At 35.0% G+C, this 25,641-nt stretch overlaps 4 protein-coding genes and 1 pseudogene across 5 annotated transcripts; 3 read left to right on the top strand and 2 right to left on the bottom strand.

Moving 5' to 3' along the window:
• The first annotated feature begins 3,393 nt into the window (after positions 1-3,393).
• LOC112762728 (uncharacterized) lies at positions 3,394-5,158 on the top strand. The gene is made up of 2 exons (XM_025808582.1): positions 3,394-3,499; positions 4,170-5,158. The coding sequence occupies exons 1-2, from the start codon at positions 3,394-3,396 to the stop codon at positions 5,156-5,158; spliced, it is 1,095 nt and encodes a 364-aa protein (XP_025664367.1).
• Positions 5,159-11,400: 6,242 nt separating this feature from the next.
• Positions 11,401-12,502, bottom strand: LOC112762727 (probable galacturonosyltransferase-like 7; annotated as a pseudogene).
• A 1,228-nt stretch (positions 12,503-13,730) lies between these two features.
• On the top strand, positions 13,731-16,168 carry LOC112762530 (high mobility group B protein 2). The gene is made up of 7 exons (XM_025808395.3): positions 13,731-14,013; positions 14,101-14,262; positions 14,776-14,863; positions 14,948-15,034; positions 15,337-15,396; positions 15,505-15,577; positions 15,910-16,168. The coding sequence occupies exons 1-6, from the start codon at positions 13,937-13,939 to the stop codon at positions 15,538-15,540; spliced, it is 510 nt and encodes a 169-aa protein (XP_025664180.1). The 5' UTR covers positions 13,731-13,936; the 3' UTR covers positions 15,541-15,577; positions 15,910-16,168.
• An 831-nt stretch (positions 16,169-16,999) lies between these two features.
• On the top strand, positions 17,000-20,365 carry LOC112762528 (uroporphyrinogen decarboxylase). Of its 2 annotated transcripts, none has more exons than XM_025808393.3 (6): positions 17,000-17,405; positions 17,911-18,026; positions 18,410-18,520; positions 18,636-18,824; positions 19,298-19,423; positions 19,693-20,365. In XM_025808393.3, exons 1-6 carry the CDS (start codon positions 17,270-17,272, stop codon positions 20,206-20,208), a joined length of 1,194 nt encoding a protein of 397 aa, XP_025664178.1. In that variant the 5' UTR covers positions 17,000-17,269; the 3' UTR covers positions 20,209-20,365. The 2 variants fall into 2 exon arrangements, with proteins under 2 accessions (XP_025664178.1, XP_025664177.1); XM_025808392.3 differs by having other exon boundaries at positions 17,117-17,405; positions 17,905-18,026.
• Positions 20,366-20,568: 203 nt separating this feature from the next.
• On the bottom strand, positions 20,569-24,220 carry LOC112762529 (indole-3-glycerol phosphate synthase, chloroplastic). The gene is made up of 10 exons (XM_025808394.3): positions 23,575-24,220; positions 22,854-23,117; positions 22,582-22,758; positions 22,222-22,296; positions 22,069-22,113; positions 21,827-21,991; positions 21,319-21,397; positions 21,131-21,213; positions 20,972-21,040; positions 20,569-20,867 (listed from the first exon to the last, which is right to left on the bottom strand). The coding sequence occupies exons 1-10, from the start codon at positions 23,707-23,709 to the stop codon at positions 20,781-20,783; spliced, it is 1,179 nt and encodes a 392-aa protein (XP_025664179.1). The 5' UTR covers positions 23,710-24,220; the 3' UTR covers positions 20,569-20,780.
• Positions 24,221-25,641: the final 1,421 nt, after the last annotated feature.

Genomic DNA, 25,641 nt, shown 5'->3' with positions numbered 1-25,641 from the left:
TAAAATTTACATGTAATTCGTTCTTATTGATTTTGTTAATACAACCTGTGAAATTAGAATAGTAGCAAAATCGAGAAATAATACATAAGTTATTAATAATTTCTTTCTTTAAAAAAATAATAAATAACGAAACTTTTTAGCTTTAATTATGATTTGTTTTTAGTTATCATTTTATAGACAATGTATTAATCAAGAAGTATTTGTTGTATTAGACTCTTGTTGTAATTACAAAAGACTATCTAAATATAAATTATAATTATATTTTTTGAATTATTTTAAATAAATCAAAATTTTAAATTGGCTATTGTGGGTCTTATTGAAAACTCCTTAAACTAATTATTGGCTCTGATACCACTTGTTGGGAAGACATGGGGAGCTCTCGACCTTCTGGGAGACTTTCAAGGAGGAACCAAGTGAGAGAATATAAGATAAAAAGATAACACATCCAACTCAAAACCTTAAGGTAATAAGTTAATGAATCTCTCATCTTATAAACTCCTCACTATTCCTTACTTTCTTTAATATGGGACTAATTTCATACACTCCTAACAATTGCAACATTAATAATCTCTTGCTCAAGGTTCTTAATACACCAGCCCGGTTAACCATCGGCTCTAATACCACTTTGTTGAGCTACCATGGAGAGTTCTCGACCACTAAATCGGCTCTGATACCATTTGTTGAGCCACTATAGGTAGCTCTCAACCACCAGAGAGACTTTGGCATTTATGATAAAGATTTGCTAGAAGGAGTAGAATCATTAACCTAACTAGTAACTAGTATATATTGTATGCACAATATAGGTAAAGTGCAAGAGAGAAAGTGGGTCATGATTATATAAGGCGGCTGCTATATCATACGAAAAGCAAAGCAGAACAAAATGGCCAAACATAAAATTACTTTTGTTCTGCTGCAAGTTTCACCCTTTTTTATTTAAATAAAAATGAAGAGTTTTTTTTCTAAAAATTATTTGTCAATTTTGCTAGCAGCCTAATTTTGCAGATTATGCTAGTAAAATTAAGAAAAAAATACAGTTATTCACCTTAATTTTACTGTAATGAATAGTGAAATTTACATGAAATTCATTCTTATTAATTTTGTTAATACAACCTGTGAAATTAGAATGGTAGCAAAATCGAAAAATAATACATAAATTTATAATAATTTCTTTCTTTAAAAAATAATAAATAACGAAAATTTTTTACTTAAATAAAAAAAGCAAAGTCGGTATCATAATTCAATTCAATCTTCAAGACATAGTGCCAAACTCTCAAATTAATATTCAGTCGTAAAATTGCTATTGATTATTATAATTAGTTTTAATTATGATTTGTTTTTAGTTATCGTTTTATGGACAATGTATTAATCAAGAAGTATTTGTTGTATTAGACTCTTGTTATAATTACAAAAGATTATAAAATTTTAGTTAATTTTATACTTTTTAATTTGTGTATTTTTTTAAATTTATATTAGAATATAATTAAAGAAACTAGGATGAGAGAGAGAGTAGGAAACACAGGGAGGGTAGGTCTAAAGAACATGGCAAGGATCCAAGGGTTTGGAATCGAGAAGAGTATCGGCGGCTGGAGAATGAATCCTTCTCCATATTTGTGAGTAATCTTCTTGAGGACATATCTAAGAGAGAATTATTCCATTTGTTTAATTGGATGGGACGCATCAATGATATATATCTATCCCAAAAACATAAAATTTGGATCATATACATGTTTGTATTCATTCGGTACACAACAAAAGGAGGGGCGTTGAAAGTTATAGCAGAAATGAATCGACTGAGGCTGAGAGGGAAGATTGTCTTTGTGAGAGAGGCTAAGTACAGAAGAATGTCGAAAATAGCAAACATAACCACACCACATAGAAGTGATGGCGCTCAACATCTCAATACTCAGAAACCACGCATGGAAGCAGTGCAACACGATTCTTTATCATCTGAACATGAATTAAAAGCAAAGAAGGTTGAAAAGGACCTGCATGGAAATGGATGGACGAAGAAGGTAGAAGTAGCAACTGCGACAGAAAATTTGGAATGGCTACAGAGAAGTCTTGTAGGAGGCACGACGATGCCTATATATTTTGCTTCTTTGAAGGGAATGGTTGCGAAGAACGTTCCAAATGTTGTCCAGGTTCGGAAAAATGGGAGCATACAAAACGCTGTTAACATTTGACGTTGTTTTGCATGCTGAGGAAACATACACATTGAACATGAATAGTCTCCTACAATTGTCTCACAGTGTATGGAGATGGGAGGAGTTGGAACATAGTGAAACTCGAAGAGTGTGGCTGGAATGCTTTGGGGTTCTGCTGCACGCATGGTCAGCTGACACTTTCAAAATTATAGGAGGTCAATGGGGCGAAGTGGTTGGATGTGATCGAGAGATGGAATTGTGTAAATCTTTCACTATAGGACGTGTTCAGATTGATACTTGTGTAATGGATGTGATTCAAGAATGGATCCATATCAGTATTGGTATGGGAGGTTTTGATGTTCTGGTGAAGGAGGTGGGACATGAGGCGTGTAATTTGCAGTGCACGTGAATTATTGGAGATGAAGGGACATGTATAGAATGGCATCACGGTAACACTAGTAAGAGCCTAAGGCTGGGTTTAAGGCTGCAGCAGGGGATAGAAGTCTTGCATGAAGGAAGCAAAGACGAAGAGCTGGTGATGATGGTAGCACGGGGGGAGAAAGAAGACAAGGCAGATTAGTAATTCCATACATAATTTTGAATGAATGTGTTACTGTCAATAATTATCGCAATCACGGAGAGATCGCAACAAATCAATCAGTTACTGGCGATAATCAAGACTTGCCAGATTTTGAGGGAGGGAACGTTACAAGTTGTGTGGCAGATTCTGAAAACACATGGACATGTGAGCTTAATGGGTTGGACAGGAGGTCCAATAGAGAGAATAAAAAAAGGGCTACCTAAGCAAGCATTGGACCAGCTGTAATTAGAAGTTAGAGGAGGGGAAGCGGGCCTTGATGGGCCCAACGCCAACAGATTCCACGGAGGGAGCTCCTGGGCCCGTGGTGGATCTTCCGGATCGGGTTTCCAACACTTGTGCTGGGAGCGGGTCTCGAACTGCAAAGGGCGAGAGAAACGAAGGTAGCGCTCAGGGCAAAGTCCTTCTCGAAGGTGATAGCAGCACGCATGATGGGGTTAGCCACAGTAGTACTCGGCAGGACGGGAAGCTATGTTGCTGGTCCACCCACAGAGGGGAGGAACGCGCCCAAGCCGGTGACGGAAGTGCGATGGTTGGTAGGGCAGAGAACTGAGCAGTCAGGGGCACCAATGGAGGCTACGTGGTGCGGAACAACAGGGGGTGGAAGTCGGAAGAAGAGGCGAAGCAGATGGGCTCGTGGAGGAGAGATGCATGATATTGAATGGGGGCTGCACGGACCAGAGGCTTGTCCAGAATGATATGAGAGTCGCTGGACATGATCACAATGGCATTAGATATGACGGTTTTGGCCATGAAGGTACAGATAATGAAGCCGAAGACGGTGGTAGCCAGAGCTCAATATTGAGGGAATAATTACTGGAAAATAGAAGGACCTGGGAGCTGGACACAGAGTCAGGGGCTATGCTATACAATGAAGAGGAAGACATTATGACAATTTTACAGGCACAGAATGAAGAGATAGCTCGGAAAAGGAAAGTGGCTAAGCAGAAGGAGAAAATGAGACGGTGCAAACTCAAACATAAAAAGTAGGTGTGTAAAAATTTTTTTAATGATTGTTAGTGCTTGGAATGTGAGGGGTTTACGGGGGGATACGAAGTTGAGGATGGTAAAAGAGCTAAAGAAAAAATATAACTTAAATCTGTTAGGATTGATTGAGACTAAATGGCAGGTTGTGACGAAATTTGATGTTGCAAGAATATGGGGATAGGACAGTTCAGGTTGGGAATATGTAGGTTCTGATGGTACATCTGGTGGACTTTTGCTAATATGGGATGAATGTATGTTTAAAATGAATAATTGCTATAAGGGGGAGAGGTGGTTGTGTGTTGAAGGCATAATGTTAAATAGTAGTTTCAATTGTGCATTCTTCTTGGTCTATGGTGCACATAATAGAGATGAAAAGACTCATGTTTGGGAGGAGCTGAGTTATATAGCTGGGTTATGTCAAGTTTCTTGTTATTTTTTAGGAGACTTTAATGAAATAGTCCATGTGGAGGAACGGAAAGGTGCCACTAGCTTACCTTTGTCTGCGGATGAGTTTAAGGTTTGGATACAAGATATGCACTTAGTGGATCTGTCGCTCACTGATCATAAGTTTACATGGTTTCGGGGACGATCTTGCAGTCGTATAAATAGAGCACTGGTCAATGTGGAGTGGCTAGAAGAGTTTTCGGATAGTCGCCTACGAGGTGGGCCAAGGAGTTTGTCTGATCATTGCCCTATAATAGTGAAGGACAAGAAGATGAGGGGAGGTCCAAGGCCGTCCCGAAGCCTCGATTCGTGGTATACACATGAGGGGTTTTTTAGCATGGTTAAAGAGGAGTGGAGAGGATTGGGGGAGATACAGTTCACGGATAAACTAAAGGCGCTGACAATTCCATTGGGAAGATGGCATAAGGCCAATTTTGGTGAGATGGACAACAAAATTACTAAGTTTGAGGAAGAAATCAAGAAAATTGATGACATGGTAAGCAATGGAGTGTATAATGAAACAATGGAGGCTAGAAGAAAGGCGTTGATTACTTGTTGTGAGAGATGGTATCGAAGAAAGGAAGTACATTGGAAACAGATGTTTCGGTCTCGGCATGCAAAGGAGATGGACAAAAATACAAGATACTTTCACAATATAGCATCAGCAAGGAGGCAAAATAATAGGATTGATAAACTGGTAATAAACGGCAGACAGGTCGGGAATCAAGCGAGAATCACGATAGATGTCAGAGAGTTCTACAAGGAGTTATATCATCAGGAAGCTTCGCCTATGATGGGTTTTAGAGATGGTTTGGTGGGTAAGATAGATGAGGGAGATGCTTTGACTTTAGAGGAGCTACCGTCGGCTGAGGAGATCAGAAAGGCTGCATGGGACTGTGAGTCATCTAAAGTGCCAGGTTGTGATGGGTACAACATGAATTTCATTAAGAGGTGCTGGGGTGAGATTGGTCTGAATTCACGATAGTAGTAATGGGGTTCTTTCAGACATCCAGATTACCGGTAGATGCCAACATCACTTGGGTGGCGCTAGCACCCAAGTTCGTTGGTGCGAAGGAGATCAAATATTTACGCCCTATTAGTATGGTGGGGTGCGTCTACAAAGTTATTTTGAAGGTGCTAGTTAGGAGGATAAGGGCTGTGATGCCGGGGTTAGTAGGGGAGACTCAGAGTACGTTTGTCAAGGGAAGAAAAATACATGATGGGGCGCTTATTGCATGTGAAACAGTGAACTAGCTTAAACTGAGGAAAAAGGAGGCAGCAATAATCAAGTTAGATTTTCAGAAAGCATATGATAGAGTCAAATGGAGTTTTGTGGACATTGTATTATAAAAGATGGATTTTGGGCATAGATGGAGAGTGTGGGTTATGGAGTGTGTGACAACTGCATCTATGTCGGTTCTGATAAATGGCTCGCCATATAAGCCATTCAAAATGGAAAGGGGTTTGAGACAAGGTGACCCACTGTCCCCCTTCTTATTTGTACTGGTTGTGGATGTGTTGCATCGAATGGTTGGAGAGGCCATCAGGAACGGACGTATATCACTGTTGTTGGATGGGAGAGATAATATAGAATTGTCAAACCTGCAGTTTGTTGATGATGCTATTCTGTTTTGTCCACCTGAAGAGGAGACTATTAAGAATTACAAGAGGCTTCTGCGATGTTTTGAGTTGATGTCAGGGCTCAGGATCAATTTTGATAAGTCCAGTTTGATTCTGATTAATTGTGATGAGCAGTGGGTCCAGCGTATGTGCAACTTATTGGGTTGTAAGGGGGACACCCTTCCAGTTAAATACCTTGGAATCTCCTTAGGAGCAAATCCGAGATTGGTGAAGACATGGAAGCCTATAATAGACAAAGTGGAGGAGAAACTCAGTTTGTGGAAAGTTAAGGTGTTAAACAAAGCTGAAAAGTTGGTGCTTATCAAGTCTGTCTTGAATAGTTTGCCAGTGTATTATCTGAGTTTGTTCAGGATGCCGAAGGCGGTTGTTGAGAAATTGATTGCATTGCAGAGAAGATTTCTGTGGAGTAAGGAAGACGGTAGAAACGATATGGCTCTAGTAAGATGGAAAGTGGTGCAAGCTCCCAAGAAACTAGGCGGGCTGGGAGTTGAAGATGCTATGTTTCGTAATGCAGCCCTTCTATTTAAGTGGTGGTGGCGGTTTGCAAAAGAAGATTGCCCATTGTGAAAGAAGATCGTATGTTCGTGTAATAATCTGAATCCCAATGAGCTACTGTCTACTCAAGCGCTACCTACTAAAGGAGGCCCATGGAAGAATATTTGCCAGATATAGATCACGAATCAACGTATAAGGGATAAGGTGGTTACAGGGTTGTCAATGGAGATTGATGATGGGCAACGGACTCACTTTTGGGAGGATGTATGGTCACTCTGTGGATCTCTAAAGAATCGGTTCCCGAGGCTTTTCTCTGTTTCAAACCAATGTAGATCTGTCATTGGGAATTGCGGGTTTTGGGATGGGTTAGAGTGGATTTGGAACTTCCAATGGAGGCGAGAGATTTTTCAATGAGAGTTGGAATTCCTGAGTCAATTACATGAGGATTTGAGAACTGTGAGATTAGTAAATAACCGGGAGGATAGAGTGGTGTGGAAATATGATAAGTAAGGTATTTTTTCAACTAACTCATTTGTGCAAGTGTTGTAGGAAGAAATACTTCCGGAGGAGGTAACTAGCTACAGCTTCACTAGGACCATTTGAAAAGGTTTGGTTCCACCAAGAGTGGAACTGTTTGCTTGGTTTGTTTTGATAGGTAGGGTGAATACAAAAGAGAGGCTAAGCCGGTTTGGGATTGTCAGGCCGGAAGATAAGGTCTGTGTTTTATGTAACAACGATTTGGAATACGTACATCACTTGTTTCTAGGCTGTGTATTTGCTTGGCCAAGTGTGGAGTGCTTGGATATCGGGCTTTGGTCGTCAATGGCCGTATCCAGGTTTGATGAAAAAGCACTTTTTAAGTTGGACAGAGGAATCGAGGAGTAAGGAGGGTCGCAAGCAGAAGATAAGGTGCTTTTGTGCTATTGTGTGGAACATTTGGATGGAAAGGAACATGAGGATTTTTCAGATTAAAAGTAAAGGTGTTGAAGAGATAATTAGCATGACTGTGACTAGCATTAACGAGTGGACAGGTGTTGATCCTTTTTGTTGTTGATGGCTATGTCGAAGATGACATGTGGACTTTTCATTATCTTGGTGTGTCCTTATTTTTAGTTAGAGTTGTGGAGTCTGTCTAGTTCTGTATGCTCCACTCTATTGTGTTGAGCTATTACTTTCAAAAAATATATTAGAATATAATTATATTTTTGTGTATTTATTTATAATTTTATATAATATTTATTATAATACAATTATTTCCATTTAATTGAATCTTGAACTAATAAAATAATAGTTAAAAATAGTTGGATAAAGAATTTTATTTTCAAAACTTTACTTTTACACATCTCACTTTATTGAATAAAACATAAACTCCCAAATAACAATTTTAACAAATGTAAAAATCATTAGAAGTTTTATACGAATAAAACACAAGATGAAGCTATGACTATGGTTTTTTTTTTTTTAAGAAAAATAAGTAAATAAATAAATAAATAGACAATATTAGAAATTATTTTAATATTAATTAGATTGAAAATTAATAAATGGTTATGCTCAATGGTTATGCATGGCGAATATTCAGCAATGGTTATACTCAATGCTATGCACGGCGAGGGTCTGAGATCGGCAGCAAATGCTTGATGCACGGCGACAGTAAAGAATAGATAACCATGGAGTAAATTGTGCCGTTGTGGTGATTTAGTGAATAGAGAGGGAATGAAGGTTACAGGTTAATAGCAGCAATGGTTATGCTCAGTCTTGCCAAGATCCTCAACATGTATATCATAATATCCAACATTCACACCCTGAATTTCATTGGTATGCGATGACTATGGGTAGGAGTCAGGCTAATTCGGCTTAAGATTCTCAATATTTACATTACAATAACCCACAGCCGCCTCTTGATTTTCATTCCCAAGCGGCGAATGTAGGCAATGGTCATTCTACTGAAGTGATGTGGGACTCTCACTATTCACAACAGAATATTCTAACCCCCTAAACTTCTGATCCATATTCGACCGCAGTGAATATGAGCAGCAGTTATCCTCAGCAGATATATCAGCCTGATTTCAGTTCTTCAACAAGGAGATAGTTCAGTGACTGAAGTAATGATGTTTAGGGGAAATAGAATTGCTTCATATCACTGTTAAAGCCTGAATTCAACTAAAAGAAGAACTATAATTGTGTATTGAATAAGTATACTCAGCTATGGTTTCACAGATAAGTTTTCCCTTGTATCTACATCATGCCATAAACTGATCACAATGACTGAACTAAATTCGTTTTTAGAAGCTTTTTTGCTTTATGCTTCTCCACAACTGGAAAACTGGAATGACGAACTCAAGAAGCTGCAACAAGTAATTTAAAGTTATAAAGATAAGATTGAAAAATCTTAACTTTAATTGAGTTTCTGTTCCTTCCAACTCAACAATTATAGCCCCCAATAGTGAGATTCCTAAGAATAGTGAACCTCACTTACCACATAAGAATCTCAATTTTTCAAATATCAAATAAAAATATAAAAATAAAATTTAAAATTTGAAAAAGGGGGTAAGTACCTATTTGCGTTTCCTAGACTTAGCAGCAGACTTACGATTCTTGATCATGCGTCTCTGCTTTTGAAAAATCACCTTGTCCACTGGTTCCTCCACCGCCCTTCTCTTCCCCTTTGCTACCGCAGCTGCCCCTCTTCCTCCACCACCACTGCCTCCTCCTGATAATGATGAGGGTGCTGGGACTCCACTTGCCACTGCAGTAACCCATTGGCAAAAGGCTCAGCTGTGGAGGAGGATGAGCCTTCAACAGCGGACACCTGCGAGAACTGATGAGGAACAGGATGATGATTATGAATAGGAGTAGCAGCGGTGACGTCGTCATCAATAACGGCAGCGTTTTTTTAGAGGAAAGTCTCAAGGGTCATTTCCTCGAACGGGTGGTGATTATGGTAAGGTGAGTCTCAGTGAGAGTGGGTTAGGATAATATATTTCCAGACATCATTGACAGTTTTGGGCGGAGGAGGAGGGGATGAAGAAGGATTTGAGGGATGAGAGGTGGTTATTGTTGTGGTGAGGCACCGCATCTCAAACGAATTCAAAGGAATTTGGATGAAATCATGAAATTGAGTTGAAACATGAAGGTATCTAGTGAGAAAGAGGTAGGGAAAGAAGCGGAGGCTCAACGCGAAAATGAGGGTAAGGGAAGAAGGCAACAAGCCGAGGGTTTAGTTTTTCAATTTTATATGAGATAATTTTAAAAGATCAAAAGATTTGTATCTTTTATTGTAATTTTTGATAAATTATAAATATATTAAAGCTAAACTTTTAGATCGTTTATTAGTCTAATCCAATGCTTTAAATTTGATGATGTATCAGATAAACTTAAAAGACTTGAGCTAATTTTAGACAGACCATACGAATACTACCATATGTTGTAACTAATAATATTTAATCGGTTTGGGAGGCCATGGCCTCCATTTCCACCACAAAAGCTCCAACACTATATATATGTAACATTATAATTTTGATATGATCAAATTAAATATTGCAAGAATAGATGCTATTCCTATAGCTTTTTATAAAACAAACTTGAGTCCCATCTAGGGGTGAGCACGGGTTGCGGGTATCCGATTATCCATTCGAACCCAAATCGAACTAATTAAATTGATTCTGGGACCAACGGGTAATCAAGTCCAACCCGAACCAAACCAATGACTCTTTCTAGCAATTGGTTCGGATAATGGTTTTAGGGTACGAAATCCGAACCAATTCGTAGACCCGACCATATATTAATTAAATAAAAAAAATTTAAAAATATATATGTCTTTTAATATGTTTGGATTTTAATATCTTTAGTGTTTAATATATTTGAATTTTAATGTGTTTAATTTTTAATGTATTTAGTATTTAACATGTTTGGATTATTTTTATTAATGTTACATGTTTATTGTATTTACAGAATTTTTAAGATAATTTTATTTTTTTTATAAATTTTTGTTTCATCGAATATTCAATTATCCGAACCGAACCGAACCAATCCATTTTTAATCATTTTGGTTTAGTTCGGGTACACAAAAAAATACAAATTTAAATTAAACCAAACCAATTATAATTCAATTAATTCGATTTTAATTTAACTTTAAACCCGAACTAACCCGACCCGTACTCACCCTTAATCCCATCTTGGCATCATGTTTTTATACTAAATTAATAGACAGACAAAAAGTGGTTTTGACCCCTTAAATTTTGCTTACAGCGGAAAATGTTTTTAGTTCTCACACTTTTTTTTAAACAAATGTATTTAAATAACGACTAAATCTTTTATAAAATTTAATTTTAATATACTGATAATATAAAATAATTTTATATGTGCATTAAATTACGTATCACTACATCAGTAAAAATAATTAATTTTAATAATTAAAATATCTTCTAAAAAAATAAACATAATTAAATATCAGTGTAAAATAATTTACAAATGTCATTATATTAAAATTAAACTTATCTTTATATTTAAAAAAATTAGATATTTAATATGAAAAAAATTTATATCTTCAAAGACACTAGAAAGTAGAGTCAATAGCAAAACAAGCAAATTTAAGAACTTTAAACACTATTACTGTAAGGGTTTATTCGGGTGAACTTTTAAAAAATATATCTTTTTTTTAATTATTTTTTTTAAAAGATTTTATAAAAAAGTAAAAATAATTTTATATTTGAATATTTTATACAAATTTTTTTTTATCTATCAATTATGTTTGGATATAATAATATAAAAAAAAATTTTATTTATTTATTATATGAAAAATATTTTTTTTAAAAAAATCTTTTAAAAAAAATATAAATTATAACTTCTTAAAAAAGATATTTTTTATTTTTTAGTACTTTTATTTTTACTATTAAAAATTTACCAAACATACTAAAAAATAAAAAATATCTTTTTTTATTAAATTTTTTTTATCAAAATAATAGTACTCAACTAAATACTAATACTAATGAGTTAATAGTCAAAATCGTCCCTAAAAGATACCCCGATCTTCATTTTCGTCCCCGAAAGATAAAATTAATCGAATTCGTCCCCGAAAGATAACCAACATGGTCACGTTCGTCCTTCTGTCATCTCCTTCGCTGAGATGGCAAACGTTTGATGATGTATCCCGTTAATTGCCAGCGTGGCAGACGCCAAGTAGCACCCTCTTATTGTTGACAAGATAAGTCTTTTAAAACAATTCAAATTAGTCCCTAAATAGATGAAACCTAATCCCAAATGCAGGAGGCTCACCGGGCCAGCGTTGAGGTCCCAGCAGCTTCCCTTAGCATTATCACCTCCCAATTCATGCTGGTTCCACCAATGCTCAATGGGCCGACGTGTCCCGCGAACACCAGAAGGAACGGCGGTAAGGACCCGAGCTTGTAGATCCGTATGCTCTTCTGAACCTCCATCCACCTCTCTATCCTCTTTGTGTACCCTTTTGTCCTCCACCTCACCAAATCCATCACCATCACCATCAATCCCGTGTTGAAGTAGCAGGGCCTGCGCCCCTCAAATGTCCCCACAAAGTGGTGGTCCGACCAGAACGCCACCATGAAATACTTGCTGAAGTTGGCGTGGCAGTACTCGAGTGTTCAGATGGTCATGGAGCCCAGGCTGGGGCTCTAGAGCTTGGATATGTCGTCCACAACAACCAAATCGGAATCAAGATAGATGACTCTATTGATGCAAGTTTCGAGAAGGTCAGCGAGGTCATTTCTGGCGTAATTTAGCAGTTGCTTGACGGAAGTTGAGATCAGGTTGCGAACGATATTGGGATCGAAGTAGTAATTCTAAGATTATGAAGTTTACTATCCATGCCATAGCAACAATTTGCATGCATTGTACAAACTTAATTTAAATTTTTGCTTGGTTCACAAAGGCCACCAAAATTTACTGTATCCAAGAACCTCATTTTCAGTCCTGTATCAATGATGAAAGGATCTACCTTGATGAAATTGAGCACATCCTGATCATAGTATCCCGGATAGACTTCTTGCAAAGAGTACCATAATTTGTAAAACTCTATTGATCTAATATTGGATTTTACAAAGTTAAACTCGCCATTGGGTCTATTCTCTAAATCATATGAGCTACCCATGAAATGATGGCATGCTATCTGAAAATCTGCATCATGGTGAAACCGAGGAAATGGGTCCCTGAACCACATGATATCGGCATCCTGGAAGAGGAATACAATCACATCAATCTAATTTATACATCTTAGAAATGTATCTTGCTTCCTATATAGAGTATTTCAATTCTACTTTTTCTTTTAAATTTTTTTCCACCATGTAAAAGAAACTCAGTGTGTGTATAATGAAAGAATAGCCATTGAAATACTTACTGTGAATACAAAATTGTACCCCCATCTCAAGAACAGAACATAGGAAATTGTCCTGTTAACTGCGAAAAGGTGGATTGAACAAGGAAATTGAGATTGGAGTCAGAGACAAGGAAATGGAAGAAGATGTTCTCAGGGCAAGAGAGTGCTGGAGGATGAAGTGGACGGCGGCAATGGAGCCGGCAATGGAGTTACAGAGGTACTCGAGGTTGAGGGTTAAGGCAACATGGACAGGGGAACGGTTGCAGACGGTGGTTAGAGTGCAGTTGTTGGGACGGCATTGCTCTGCATTTCTAAGTAGCTAGGTAATCCCAAGAATTTGGGATTATGGTTCATCTACTTAGGGACTAATTTGAATTGTTTTAAAAGACTTGTCTTGTCAGCATTAAGAGGGTGCTACTTAGCGTCTGTCATGCTGCCAGTTAACGGGACACATCAGCGAATGTTTGCCATCTCAGCGAAGGAGATGATGGAAGGACGAACGTGACCATGTTGGCCATCTTTCGGAGATGAATTCGATTAATTTTATCTTTCGAGGACGAAAATGGAAATCAAGGTATCTTTTAGGGACGATTTTGACTATTAACTCTTAATATTAATCTTACTATTTTATGGGCTCTTTTTTCGAATTCTGATATATTTTCTCATTATTATATGTCAAATTGTCAATAGATATACTAGTACCAATACATTTATGATACATGTATTAATTAAAAAAAATTAATTTTAACTTTTCTTCATTTGATTAATAAAATCGATACACGTATGATAATTTAATTAGAAGAACAGTAAAAAAGACATCAAATTGTGATAGATAATCTTATTCTTTTTCCAATCGACCACCTATTTTATGAGATTATTATCAAAAAGAATATTTTATAATCTTAGAATCTAAATTATTTATCATCATATTAACTGATTTAAAGTTATAAAGACTCTAAAGTCTAAAGATAAAAAAAAAAGGGGGTAAAATATTTGGTTAAAAATGTAAATTTTAGTTAAAAAAAAAAAAAGAAATTTACAAAGTACGGAGGAGAATGCGCGCTACTTTCCCACCAAAGCTCGAAACTGTTGAGTGCTCTTCGCTACTGAGTTCGCAGTGCCCCAAAAAATAAAGCAACTTCATTTTCAATTTCAAAGCACACCCCATTTTTCAGCATCAAATCCTGATAACGATGACAGCCTCAAGTTCGAACCTTTTACTTCCCACACCAACAACGAACTATTGCATGTAGTGCTACAAACAAAGCTTCTTCATCCATGGCAGCAAGACCAAGAGCAAGGAAAAGGGTATTTCCCCTTCTACGAGCTCCAGATGGAAGCGCCTTTCAGAAATGGTATTCGCTCATTGCATGCAAACAAATCTTTCTATGTCCCTATTTTCTTTTTTTTTTTCTTCCCTAATTTTATTTATTTTTGTGTAGTGGTACGTGTGGGGTTTCTGTGGCGATTGCATTGGCTGATATTCATGATTGTGAGCACAAGATGGAGCCTAAGAGGTTTAGAGGAATGGTTGAAACTAAATCACTTCCCGAATCCAAGCCACGTTTTTTTGATCAGCCTCGTTCTGCTTTCCGTTTGTTTATGTAACTTTCTCCCTCTCTTACCCTCAAGTGTTCATGATCTTATATTTTGTTTGACCCCATGTTTGTTTAGTGGAGTATCAATGAACTTTCAATTGCGTTCTGGTGCCATGTTTGTGCTTTGACATCTTTAAAGTTTAATTTTTTGAATGTAAACATGGGGTAAGGTATTTGACTGATCCACATGAATGGTTTTATATTTGATATATGTTTAGTTTTTTGAATGTAAACATGATTCATGATAGGATAGTAAATCACCATTTGATTCATATAGCTAAGCGATGAAGTTTTATGAGGCTTTGTTGTTATAGATGGGATTCATGTTCAAACATGTTGTCAATTAAGGTTTTGCTTTATGTAGCCGTGTTCTTTCCATTTAAAAATATGATGTAGATTTAAAATTCTGTTTCTTTTTTTATGTTGAATAACTACAATCTTTGTTTGCGATTGAAATGAGGTTTTCATGTTTGGTTTGTGGTAAAATTCATGTTCATATTGATTAGCTTTCTTTGCCAGGGAACAATTTGCGGAGAATCATCAACTAAACAATTTGCTTATGGTTGAAAGGATGGGGTTTGAGAAGTGGAAAAGCATGAATGACTCGGTAAAACCTTTCGGCCTTCTAATATCTTTGACATGAAGTTTGTGTTTCCTTTGAAGCATGATTTCCTTTTTTTGTTCTTTTCAGGAGAAATTTCCATATGTATTTCATGCTAGAGTAATGGACGGTTACTACAAAGATACTTTGAGGAAGGAGGCTGAAGAGATCATAAAGGTAACAGAAAAATCTGATACACCAAAATAGTGTTTTCGTATTTGTTAGAATTGAAACTTATTTCCTCTGTTCTTGCTTAATGGTTTTGGGATCCTGAGAATTCATTGAAGTTAACACCACTTGTGCAGTTTCACTTAGGAATTTCTGAATTTGTTATGCTTAAACTATCACATTGAACAAATTGTTCCATTGTCGATCATGATCCTCAAACGGTTGTTTGTTTTACTCAAGTTTAATTGATGGTGTTCGTTTGTTTGAGTTCAAGATTCACACTCTATCCATGACAAGATGAAACGGTGCAGGTGGATGATGAGGCTGAATCAGCATTGGTTGAGAATCTTGAGAACAACGATGGCGATAAGGTTTGCCTTCTTATAAGTCATGATGGATTCCATTTTCCACTGTCAAGTTGTGCAGTTAGTTTTATATGAACATCATTTTCAGTCATGATTTGTTCGCATGGTTTACAGGCCAAAGGAAAAGTCACATTTATAGACTCTGATTAGGAGAATTAAGATGATGAATGACTGTTTTGTGAATATGGTACTTAACTTTCTTCCATTCTCCTTGTATCTGTTTTCTTTTTTTTTTTTCTGCTTAATTCTTATTCAACTTGTCAATTTCTTTTTGGTACAATTCGACTTGCATTTAACCCCGAATTTCAATGCTATTGTGTCTATTAAAACCTTTTATTCCCCTTTCTAATGTCTGCATGTTTATATGTCCATTGAACAATAATTTCCTAGGCGAATTACATGAACTACTTAAACTGTGTATTGAGATCATTGTGAATATATAAGGATCATAGTATTAGCAATGATGGAAAATTTTAGTTACTTCCAATTTCTAAGCTATTTTATTTGTCTGTTGTACAGAAACGATATTGGTATGGAGTTTTGTACCAATGAAGATCTTTGCATCATGGAGCTTGAAGAATACAATCTCTCTTGGTTTTTTTTGTTGATATGTAATTTAAGATAAAGAGTGATGGTTTTCATCAATCCATATATATTTTGGTCAAATGTTGGTCCATAGCAATTAGCCACTAGCCAATGTAAATGTCTTCTATTGTAATGAGATCAAATCACTTAATATGAAATGAATATAATGCTTTGATGTTGCTAGATGAAAAAAGTTGAGGTTGCATGTTTATATTGTGCACAATATCTTTTATGACTGAAGCTTGAAAGAGGACTTTGTAGAAAATGTGGATGTCTGTTCCTGCTTTTTCACAAAAAATGATAAATAAAAGTAAAACTATAGAGATTCTTATCCCCTAAAAAAATTAACTTTTATACATAAAAAAAAAAAATCAAGTAAACTTGGTTAAAGGGAAACCAGACCTTAGATTAAGAACTTCACCACCAGCAAGATTATTTATAGTAAGCTTGTCCAATGTTGACTGGCTTGTTTAGGGCATCATGAAGAGTATTCAATGATAGGTTTTTGAATGTTTGCAAGTCATAGCAGGAAAATAATGTAACTGCTAAATAATATAGTACTTAGCTTCCTATATAGTATATAGGATAAATTACACTCACAGTTTATTAAAATTACACAATTATTTTATGTGACTAGTATATTAATATAACTAATAGATTTTTATACTTGTAGTTTTCCCTTGTGTATTAGTATTTTTTATTTTATTTTGTTTTCTATAATTGCAAAATTTGCAATGACAAAAATGCCATTCATTAACGTTAAAAGAAAATGAGTTTTTATGATTGTTTTTCCCTCTTTATGATTTCTCTCTGCATAGAGAGGTTGTGGAGATTAAAAATGACTTTCTTACAACTTATTTTAATGCTATTACAACTCAATTATGTAATAGACAGAAAATGAGTATATACTAACAAATAGAAAATTATTATGTGTAATTTAATAATTTATCCTAGAATTAAAAAAACAGAGAGAAAAAAAAAACCTTCCTATACAGTATATACTATCACCTGTCGGAAAAGCAAGAGTTAGAAATTCTTTTAAACATAAAAATATAATTTAGTATCAATTGATAGTAATATTTAGTCACCAAAAAAAAAAAAAAATTGATAGTAATATTTATGTTTCTGGAGGAGTAGGGTAGGGAGTGCTGACATGGCGAAAGTCAATGTCTAGTGGATTCTTGCAAGGATCAGATCAGGTTCTTGATTGATTTCCCCTTTTTGTTATCTCTCTTTCCCTTTGGTTTTGGCCAACCAAAAGGGACACCCAACACTTCAATCTTCAGCCTCAGCCATGTCCTGCATCAACACCACTTTCACCTCCACCATACTCACTCCCAATATTCCTTCCTCCACCCCCAGAAGAACTACTTCTTCAAGTTCCAATTTTTCCTTTAAATCTAGACACCCAATTACTTGCTCCATTGGAGGTAATCTTCCCTTTCTCTATATCACTCTTTCCTCAATTGTTCTTTTTAATTTTTTAATCCAACATTGAAATTGTGTTAGCTTTAGAAATGTAGGTTTGTGAATTATGCTTGTGTTCTCGCAGAATTGTTTTTTTTTTTTCCCTCCTTTTTGTGCTTTTCACCTGTTCGACCTAATGCCAGCTCATTTGTAGAATACTGGAAAGTTAATGATTTTGGTTTTTAAGCATGTCATTTTTGCAGCTTTTTAGGGTAATTTTGCTGTAGAATTATCCTGCCTAAAGATAGAAGATTTGTAGTTTAGACAGCTCAGAACTCTAGTAGACAGATTTTGTTAATCCTATAAAATGCATTCATCCAACATTTCACAATGCTGACACCATGTTTCTTCGTTTTCAACAGTCCATAGCAAAAGTCTTGATTTTGTATTGATGTCTTCCACAGAGAGTTTAAGTGATTTTTGAGTTTGTCTGGAATCTGAATTCTTGAAAATTACATGTAGGAGCAGTTGCTGAAGCGAAGGCCACAGCTGCTGCTGAACCACTTTTGCTTAATGCAGTTCGTGGAGAAGATGTTGAGAGGCCCCCGGTTTGGCTCATGAGGCAAGCAGGGAGGTACATGAAGGCAGGTTTATGCAGTTAATGGTTCTGTTTGCATTATAGTTTTCGGCATTTGGGAATTCATACAATGAGAACAACTCAATTGTAATTTGCATAGATTTGTCTTTAGAATTTGATGTTTCAAATTTTCCTACTTTCTTTGTCATGTGCAAATTTAAATGTCAATATGTCCTTCAAGTACGAAATTTGCAATTGCATCAATAGAGTTATCAGTTCATGCTGGTTTTCATCCTGCATTAATTGTGGTTTGTGAGTTTAGGTACTGAAATTTTGATTTTAGATTATTGTGGCTTGCAATGTAGTTGACTGTAGTATGCACAATTCACTGCAATATGAGTTTTCTTCTTCGCTGAAAGTAGTTCTAATTTACCGAACTTTATTAAACAGAGTTACCAAATCATCTGTGAGAAATATCCCTCATTTCGCGAAAGATCTGAAAATGTTGATCTTGTAGTGGAAATTTCATTGCAACCATGGAATGTTTTCAAGCCTGATGGGGTAAGATAACTCTCTTAACGCTCATTTCTATACTTATTTATGGCATTGTGTTATGATTTTCATTTCATCATCATTCAATAGCAATAATAGTTTGCTTCGTATGATTGTGCGACAGGTGATTTTATTCTCGGACATTCTTACCCCACTTTCCGGAATGAACATACCCTTTGATATTGTGAAGGGTAAGGGTCCTATCATATTTGATCCGATTCGCTCAGCCGCACAGGTCGATCAAGTGAGAGAGTTTGTTCCTGAAGATTCAGTTCCTTATGTTGGTGAAGCACTTACAATTTTGAGGAAAGAGGTATCTTACTGGTCCCATTCCCGTTTAAGAGTTTCCACGTATTTGCTTTTGTTCATTCAGGCTGATTTTCTTTAACACCATCATCATTTCAGTACAGTCAAACACAAAGGAGAGGAAATTATTTGTCTATTAACATTTATTATATGACACATGGCGTTTTTTAATCCAAATAGGCAACCTTATTTTGTGGGCAAGGCTTAGTTGTTGTTGTTGTAAAGTCTAGCTGTGTATTACTATATTATGGATGGATACTGACTGTGTGGCATTGGTGGAAGGTTGTAATGACATGAAAATTGCGATTAATGTCATATGTCATTAGATACCCAAATAAGTGTATAATTTTGAGAACTCATCAACCTATTTAGCTCTAGAATGTTGCTTTTAAGATAATTTGGTTGATATTTATGTCTCATGGTACAAAACTACTATTTCTCTGCCCTTATTGAATATCAAAAGCTGTATGATGATTGCAGGTGGATAATAAAGCAGCGGTTCTTGGTTTTGTTGGGGCTCCATTCACCCTCGCATCATATGTGGTTGAAGGAGGCTCATCGAAACACTTCTCAAAAATAAAGAGATTAGCTTTCTCCGAACCCAAGGTAAACACATTCTTGTTGGCCTATCAGTAGTTACTTGGACATGATGCTAGAAGTCTTCAGCTCTGTTGCGAATCTAAGACTTAAGCTTGATCCTATTCATATAAAGTGAAACATAAACAGAAAATAAGATTTTATTATTTTTACTTTTTTTCCTTTAAAAAATTTTGTAAACATAACATTGAAAGTGAAAATAGGAAACAAAAACAAAAGCAAATATGTAGTTTGCTTGTAACTTCCATGCCTTTAATCGAACCATGATCCTTCCACAGGTCCTCCATTCATTACTACAGAAATTCACATCATCAATGGCAAGATATGTTCAATACCAAGCCGACAACGGTGCTCAAGCGGTTCAAATCTTCGACTCATGGGCCACAGAATTGAGTCCAGTCGATTTCGAAGAATTCAGCTTACCGTACTTGAAGCAGATTGTAGATACTGTGAAGAAAACTCATCCAGAACTACCTATAATCCTCTATGCGAGCGGTTCAGGGGGTTTGCTTGAGAGGCTAGCATTGACAGGTGTCGACGTAGTTAGTTTGGATTGGACAGTGGACATGGCCGAGGGACGAAAAAGGTTGGGTGCAAACATGGCAGTGCAGGGGAACGTGGATCCTGGTGTTCTTTTTGGTTCAAAAGAGTTCATCACTGAGAGAATAAATGATACTGTGAGAAAAGCAGGTAGAGGGAAGCATATCTTGAATCTTGGTCATGGAATTGTTGTAGGAACTCCTGAGGAGAATGTAGCACATTTTTTTGAGGTTGCCAAGGGAATCAGATACTAGGGAGCTAGTAGCTTTTGTAGATTCATTCTTCTCACTTAGTTTATTTATTTGAGTCCTTATTAGTATTTGTGAGAAATTTATATATCATGTATTTATAAAGTGCCATGTCTCATGGTTGAGCTTTAAATCTCTGAATCTCGGAATGAATTTAGAAAATGTGATACTTCAAGTGAGCAAAGGGAAGTAGAATCAAACTAGAGAGTACCTAAACTTGTAACTTATGTTATTCTACTAGTTATTCACACTGATTTGCTATGATCAATAATCACACATGCAAACAGAATTCTTATAATGAAAGAACCAATAATTCTTTACATTTACAACACAGCCACAAGAATAAGATTAAGGAACAATGGAACATGCTAAGAATTTATGTAAGATTGAATAAATCCAATGGGACAAAACCATATATTTGGTTGAAAAGCATCCTTAGATATACATTAATTTATTTTGGCATAAGTTTACTACTAATAAGAGTTTGATAATTTAATACAATAAAAGGTAGAAATGAGCAGATCAAGGACTCTAGCAAAATCTGTTGACTCAAATATCTCAAGAAATGTTTGGTGAATTCAACTGAGAGATATATCTTTGCCAAAGAGGTTGGTGATTCCCTTCCTAGGATCGTTTTGTTTCACAATAGACTCTCCAACCAATACCTGCATAAAAGTAAAATTGGCACATTAACATTATATGATACAATTGGTTACAAAAATTTAAGTCAAAATCACTTTTATGTACATATTAAACTTGCAATACTTACAGCTTTAACACCTGCTTCTTGCACATATGCAATATCATTTGGTGTGAAAAGACCAGATTCTCCTACCATCTGAAGAAGCCATAAAACCATTAGCAGGGTTAAGAAGATTCAGATAACATCACTTTAATTTAACTGCAATTAACAGAAAAGGCTACTTACAATTATGTTTCTCTCACGGACTATCTTGCCTCGCTCTCCTTCGAGAAGTTTCTTCGTATTGGCAATATCCACCTCGAATGTTTCTGCAAGCCAATAAAGGTAAATCAATCATTGATGATCCTAGCCTCAAAGTTTAGATATATTCACAAATTGACCAAAAAGGATGAAAGACAAATAATAACGCCTACCAAGATTCCGATTGTTGATGCCAATAAGCTCAATCCCCTCTATGCCAAGAACACGATCGAATTCCTTCTCGTCATGCACCTAGAAGAAACCAATCATAAGATTTTCAAAATAAGAGAAGGTTTCTTTCCTCCGAGCCATCATGAAATAAAACGTTCGGTGCACAGTTGACCTATGACTATGAGGTAATAACAAACAAGAATATGCCAAACAGATTGAGTATCACATTCATGAAACCTTTTATAGCAATTCATGGTTTCAGCCTAAATACCACACAACAATCAAATTCTTGTCTTAAAGAAAGAAATCATTACGTTAATGAATTAAATTTGTATATATGCACTATTCACACCTCAACTCATATCAGGTCCACATAAAAGACAAGTTTACACTATATAATATGATTGAATTCAAAATTAACATCATATATCAGTAAAATCACAAAAGGTTCCATTAGTGTTTGATGTTATATGAAATTAAGGGAACAAAACAAAGAAACACAACCGGTACCTCAACAAGTGCTGCCAGTCCAAGTATTTTGCATATCTTAATCATGTATTTTATGTCAAGATCAGGCAAAACAGCAGCAATTAAAAGCACTGCATCTGCACCTTTGATTCGAGCATAATAGAGTTGCCATGCATCTATGATGAACTCTTTGCACAACAAAGGACACTGCAAATTTTTTTAAGAGTCAATAACATGGCCTACATAAAGCATGAAACCACAGTAATGCAATTCAGAAAGCAAACCTTTACTCCAGCCTTTCTTATTAGCTCAAGGTTTTCAAAGCTTCCCTGAATAAATAAACCAGGATTAGTTTTTATTTAGCATCGGAATAAGACCAATTTCTCACTTGACCAAATATTATAGAGTTTCTAACAAATTTCAAGTTAGTTGTTTACCTTAAAATACTTTTGATCTGTCAGAACACTTAGACATGCCGCTCCACCTCTCTCGTAAGCTTGAGCAATTTCAACCTATAAGATCAGCAATCAAGAGCATATATCATGAGGGACGAAACAACTCATTTTGGTGGTCATGACAAAGGGATAAGAACAATTCATAGTGTATGAGGGAAGCAAAAAGCTTAAGATGTTTGAATGAAGAAATTGATACAGCATGAAATCATTTAAGACCTATCACTGCAAACATGACTCAAATCAAGCACCTATGATGTAACAAGTCCAAAGCTGTTACAAAGAAACAAGAAACATAACAATTCTAGCAATAAAAACAATAGCAGAAAAACAAAATGAACTTACTGGATCAAAGTTCTCTCTCAAGACACCTCTACTTGGTGAAGCCTTCTTCACTTCAGCTATCAATCCCGGAAGTCTAGTTCGCTCATGTGCCGCCCTCAAAGCACCAATAAAATCCCGCACAGGAGGAGCATTTTCAAGGTCCTTCTTCAGAGAAATGAGGGGTTTTCTTTCTTTAAGCTGAAAATCAAATATTACTCAGCATTAAAGCAGTTTTTTCCAGAATATACATATATACAGAAAAACCGAGAATAAAGCAAATCAACCATCAGTACCTGTGAAACTTCTACATCCTTGTTCCACACAATCTCTTCCAAAATGTTACGGGGCGTATTGCCCTCATTCTGCAATCGGAACTCGAAGGGTCCTACGTAATGCAAAGGGGGTCCTGTTGGTGGTCTCCTCCTTATCCTGATACCCTGGCTAGCAGCAACTTCATCTTGGAACATTCCCACTTCCCACTCCTTCACTTTCAGTGCCTCTACCACAGATTCAGCAGAGGTTGCAGCAATTGTAGCCGAACCCTCAGTAGACTCCACCTAATCAAACCATCCACAGAAACAAATGATTAAAAAAACTGATCAGGGTTCCTCCAAAATTGAAAAAAGTGTTCTGCACTCTGCATTCCAATTGAACCCAAGTTCTACTTCTATAACACATATTAACATTCACAGCATATTAAGGCTAATTATTACAATCAGTTTCATCATTTGGACTAGTCAAATTCATGTGGTTGCAATTGATTTATTCCAATGGTTCTAATCTAAACTTATCCTAATCAGTGAACCACAAGAAATCCAACTTAAGAGACAATAACACATGATAAAATCAACTGGGATTCCTCATAAGTACAAGATTCTGCAATTCATACACCAATTGAACCCAAATCCAAAATGAAAAATCAACATACCCACAAAATTAAGAGATACCCATATCAATGCACAACAAAACCCCAACAAAAGATATAAAATTTATGGTAATAATAAAAAAAATCACCTGAGCACGGACAGAGAAAGTGAAAAACGGGTTTCTTCTAGAAACATTCACTTGGGTTGAGGTAATCCAACTTCTAGGTCTGGAAGATGATGAAAAGGCCTGAAAGGGTACCTTGAGGGAGGTCAAACCTTCCATCTTGAAGCAGCAACAGCAACAGCAGCAACAAAAGATTAAAGCTTTGAAGAGGGTGTGTTACAAAAACAAACCTTGGACTACAAATAATGGAGCAACGTAAGAGGGAAGAACAAGTTTTTTGATTTTGGGATGTGTGGTTTTTATATATGTGGCATGTAACACGTGCGGCTCAGGCTTCTTTTCCGATGACAGAATCTGTTGTTGATTTGTGTTTTCTGGCTGATACATGATTTAGTTGGGGATTCTGGATTTTGAACATGAGGGGAAAATGGTGCCAGAAAAAGAAAACTCATAAATTGTAATAAATCAATTTATTAATATTATTTTATTGGAAACATTTCAAGTGTATCGAGAGAACTCGTGTACCAGTTATTTTAATCGTTGATTTCAATTAATATTTATTATATATTTTTTTATAATTCAGATCAACGATTAAAATAGTACCGGTGCACTTGAAATGTTTCCTATTTTATTTTATTTATTAGATATTCATATGTATCTGACTATCTGTGCCGTTGTGTGTTACCAGTTGTCAACATAGTGATATAAAAAAAAGGGTATACATTAAAGTTTGTAGATCTTTTAACTAAAAATTGTTTAACTAATTATAGTAAAAAAATTAAGAGAAATTCTAGCTGATTTTTTTTTTTTTTACTTTTCAATCAGCACTAGTAAATTCCTTTCTTTTTAGTTTTTACATTAAAAATGTTAATATCTTATTATTTTTTTAAAAATATAGTAATAAACAAAACTTTTAATAAAATATAAGATAAGAATTTAAATTTAATGTAAGATAATTTTATATGTGTATCTAATCACGTAACATTATATTAATAAAAATAATTATTTTTTATATTAATTACATAAATAATTATTAAAAAATGATTTAATTGAATGATTATAAAAAATATCTATCTACTTAATATACTAAAACTGGGTTTTTCCCTAACTACTAAAGGTGACGTGTCAATCTCTCATGCCTCCGTTTTCCCTCCAAAACGAATAAATTTTTTTCTATTCTAAATTATTTTATTGTAATTATATTATAATTAATACTAAATGAATAATATATAATTATACTAATTTAACAACATATCTTCATTATAATTATATCAAATCAATATTTAATGCACTATTAAACTACTTATCAATTATCAATTAAAAATACTTTTAATAATTTTAATGATAATAATAATATCAATAATAGTAATAATAATAATAATAAATCTTTGTTACCCGATTCACGTATATCAAATAATTTTTTTAAATTATTTTATAAAAAATATCTTTAATATAATTATTTTGTATTTAATATTTATAAATAATATATAATTATATTAATTTAGAAACATATCTTCATTATAATTGTATCAAATAAAAATTTAATGCATTATTAAACTACTTATCAATTATCAATTAAAAATACTTTTATTCATTTTAATGATAATAATAATATCAATAATAGTAATACTAATAATAAAAAATCTTTGTTACCCGTGATATGATGAAATTAATATATAATTATACTAATTTAGGAACATATATTCATTATAATCGTATCAAATCAATATTTAATGCATTATTAAAAAATTACCTTAATAATAGGTAATTTACATATTTATTTTTGTTTTACTAAAGTCTATATATAGTGTTTTTCTGTGGTACATGAATCTAAATTTGAGAGTCAATTCATAATTGTATATTTAGTGTTTTTTTTTTACTACTTCATAGAATAAGAATGTATTCTTCGTTTTTTTATTGAAGTTGATCCTTTTAAGGTACAATTTATAATTTTTTATAATATTTTTCATATACTCATTCTATTATATTATTCTTTTGATAATTTTTTATTTGTTGTTACTCTAAGTTATTCTTATCGTCTAATGTTCCAGTTCGATTGTCTTTTGCCACAATCATTTACAATGCATCACA

The sequence above is a fragment of the Arachis hypogaea genome, chromosome 17, assembly GCF_003086295.3.
Source record: "Arachis hypogaea cultivar Tifrunner chromosome 17, arahy.Tifrunner.gnm2.J5K5, whole genome shotgun sequence".
NCBI lineage: Eukaryota > Viridiplantae > Streptophyta > Magnoliopsida > Fabales > Fabaceae > Arachis > Arachis hypogaea.
Note: the sequence above shows the minus strand (reverse complement) of the source record. Positions and strands in the feature narration are given on the sequence as shown.

Coding starts and splice junctions, on each gene's coding strand:
- LOC112762528 (XM_025808392.3), top strand. CDS start 17,270: ATGTCCTGCATCAACACCACTTTCACCTCCACCATACTCACTCCCAAT. Junction 18,027..18,409: donor AAGCAGGGAGGTACATGAAG/GCAGGTTTATGC, acceptor TTTATTAAACAG/AGTTACCAAATCATCTGTGA. Junction 18,825..19,297: donor TTACAATTTTGAGGAAAGAG/GTATCTTACTGG, acceptor TGATGATTGCAG/GTGGATAATAAAGCAGCGGT.
- LOC112762530 (XM_025808395.3), top strand. CDS start 13,937: ATGGCAGCAAGACCAAGAGCAAGGAAAAGGGTATTTCCCCTTCTACGA. Junction 14,864..14,947: donor GGAAAAGCATGAATGACTCG/GTAAAACCTTTC, acceptor TGTTCTTTTCAG/GAGAAATTTCCATATGTATT. Junction 15,397..15,504: donor AGAACAACGATGGCGATAAG/GTTTGCCTTCTT, acceptor CATGGTTTACAG/GCCAAAGGAAAAGTCACATT.
- LOC112762728 (XM_025808582.1), top strand. CDS start 3,394: ATGATATTGAATGGGGGCTGCACGGACCAGAGGCTTGTCCAGAATGAT. Junction 3,500..4,169: donor TGACGGTTTTGGCCATGAAG/GTACAGATAATG, acceptor GTTATTTTTTAG/GAGACTTTAATGAAATAGTC.
- LOC112762529 (XM_025808394.3), bottom strand. CDS start 23,709: ATGGAAGGTTTGACCTCCCTCAAGGTACCCTTTCAGGCCTTTTCATCA. Junction 23,118..23,574: donor CTTTCTCTGTCCGTGCTCAG/GTGATTTTTTTT, acceptor TGGTTTGATTAG/GTGGAGTCTACTGAGGGTTC. Junction 20,868..20,971: donor AAGAAGCAGGTGTTAAAGCT/GTAAGTATTGCA, acceptor ACTTTTATGCAG/GTATTGGTTGGAGAGTCTAT.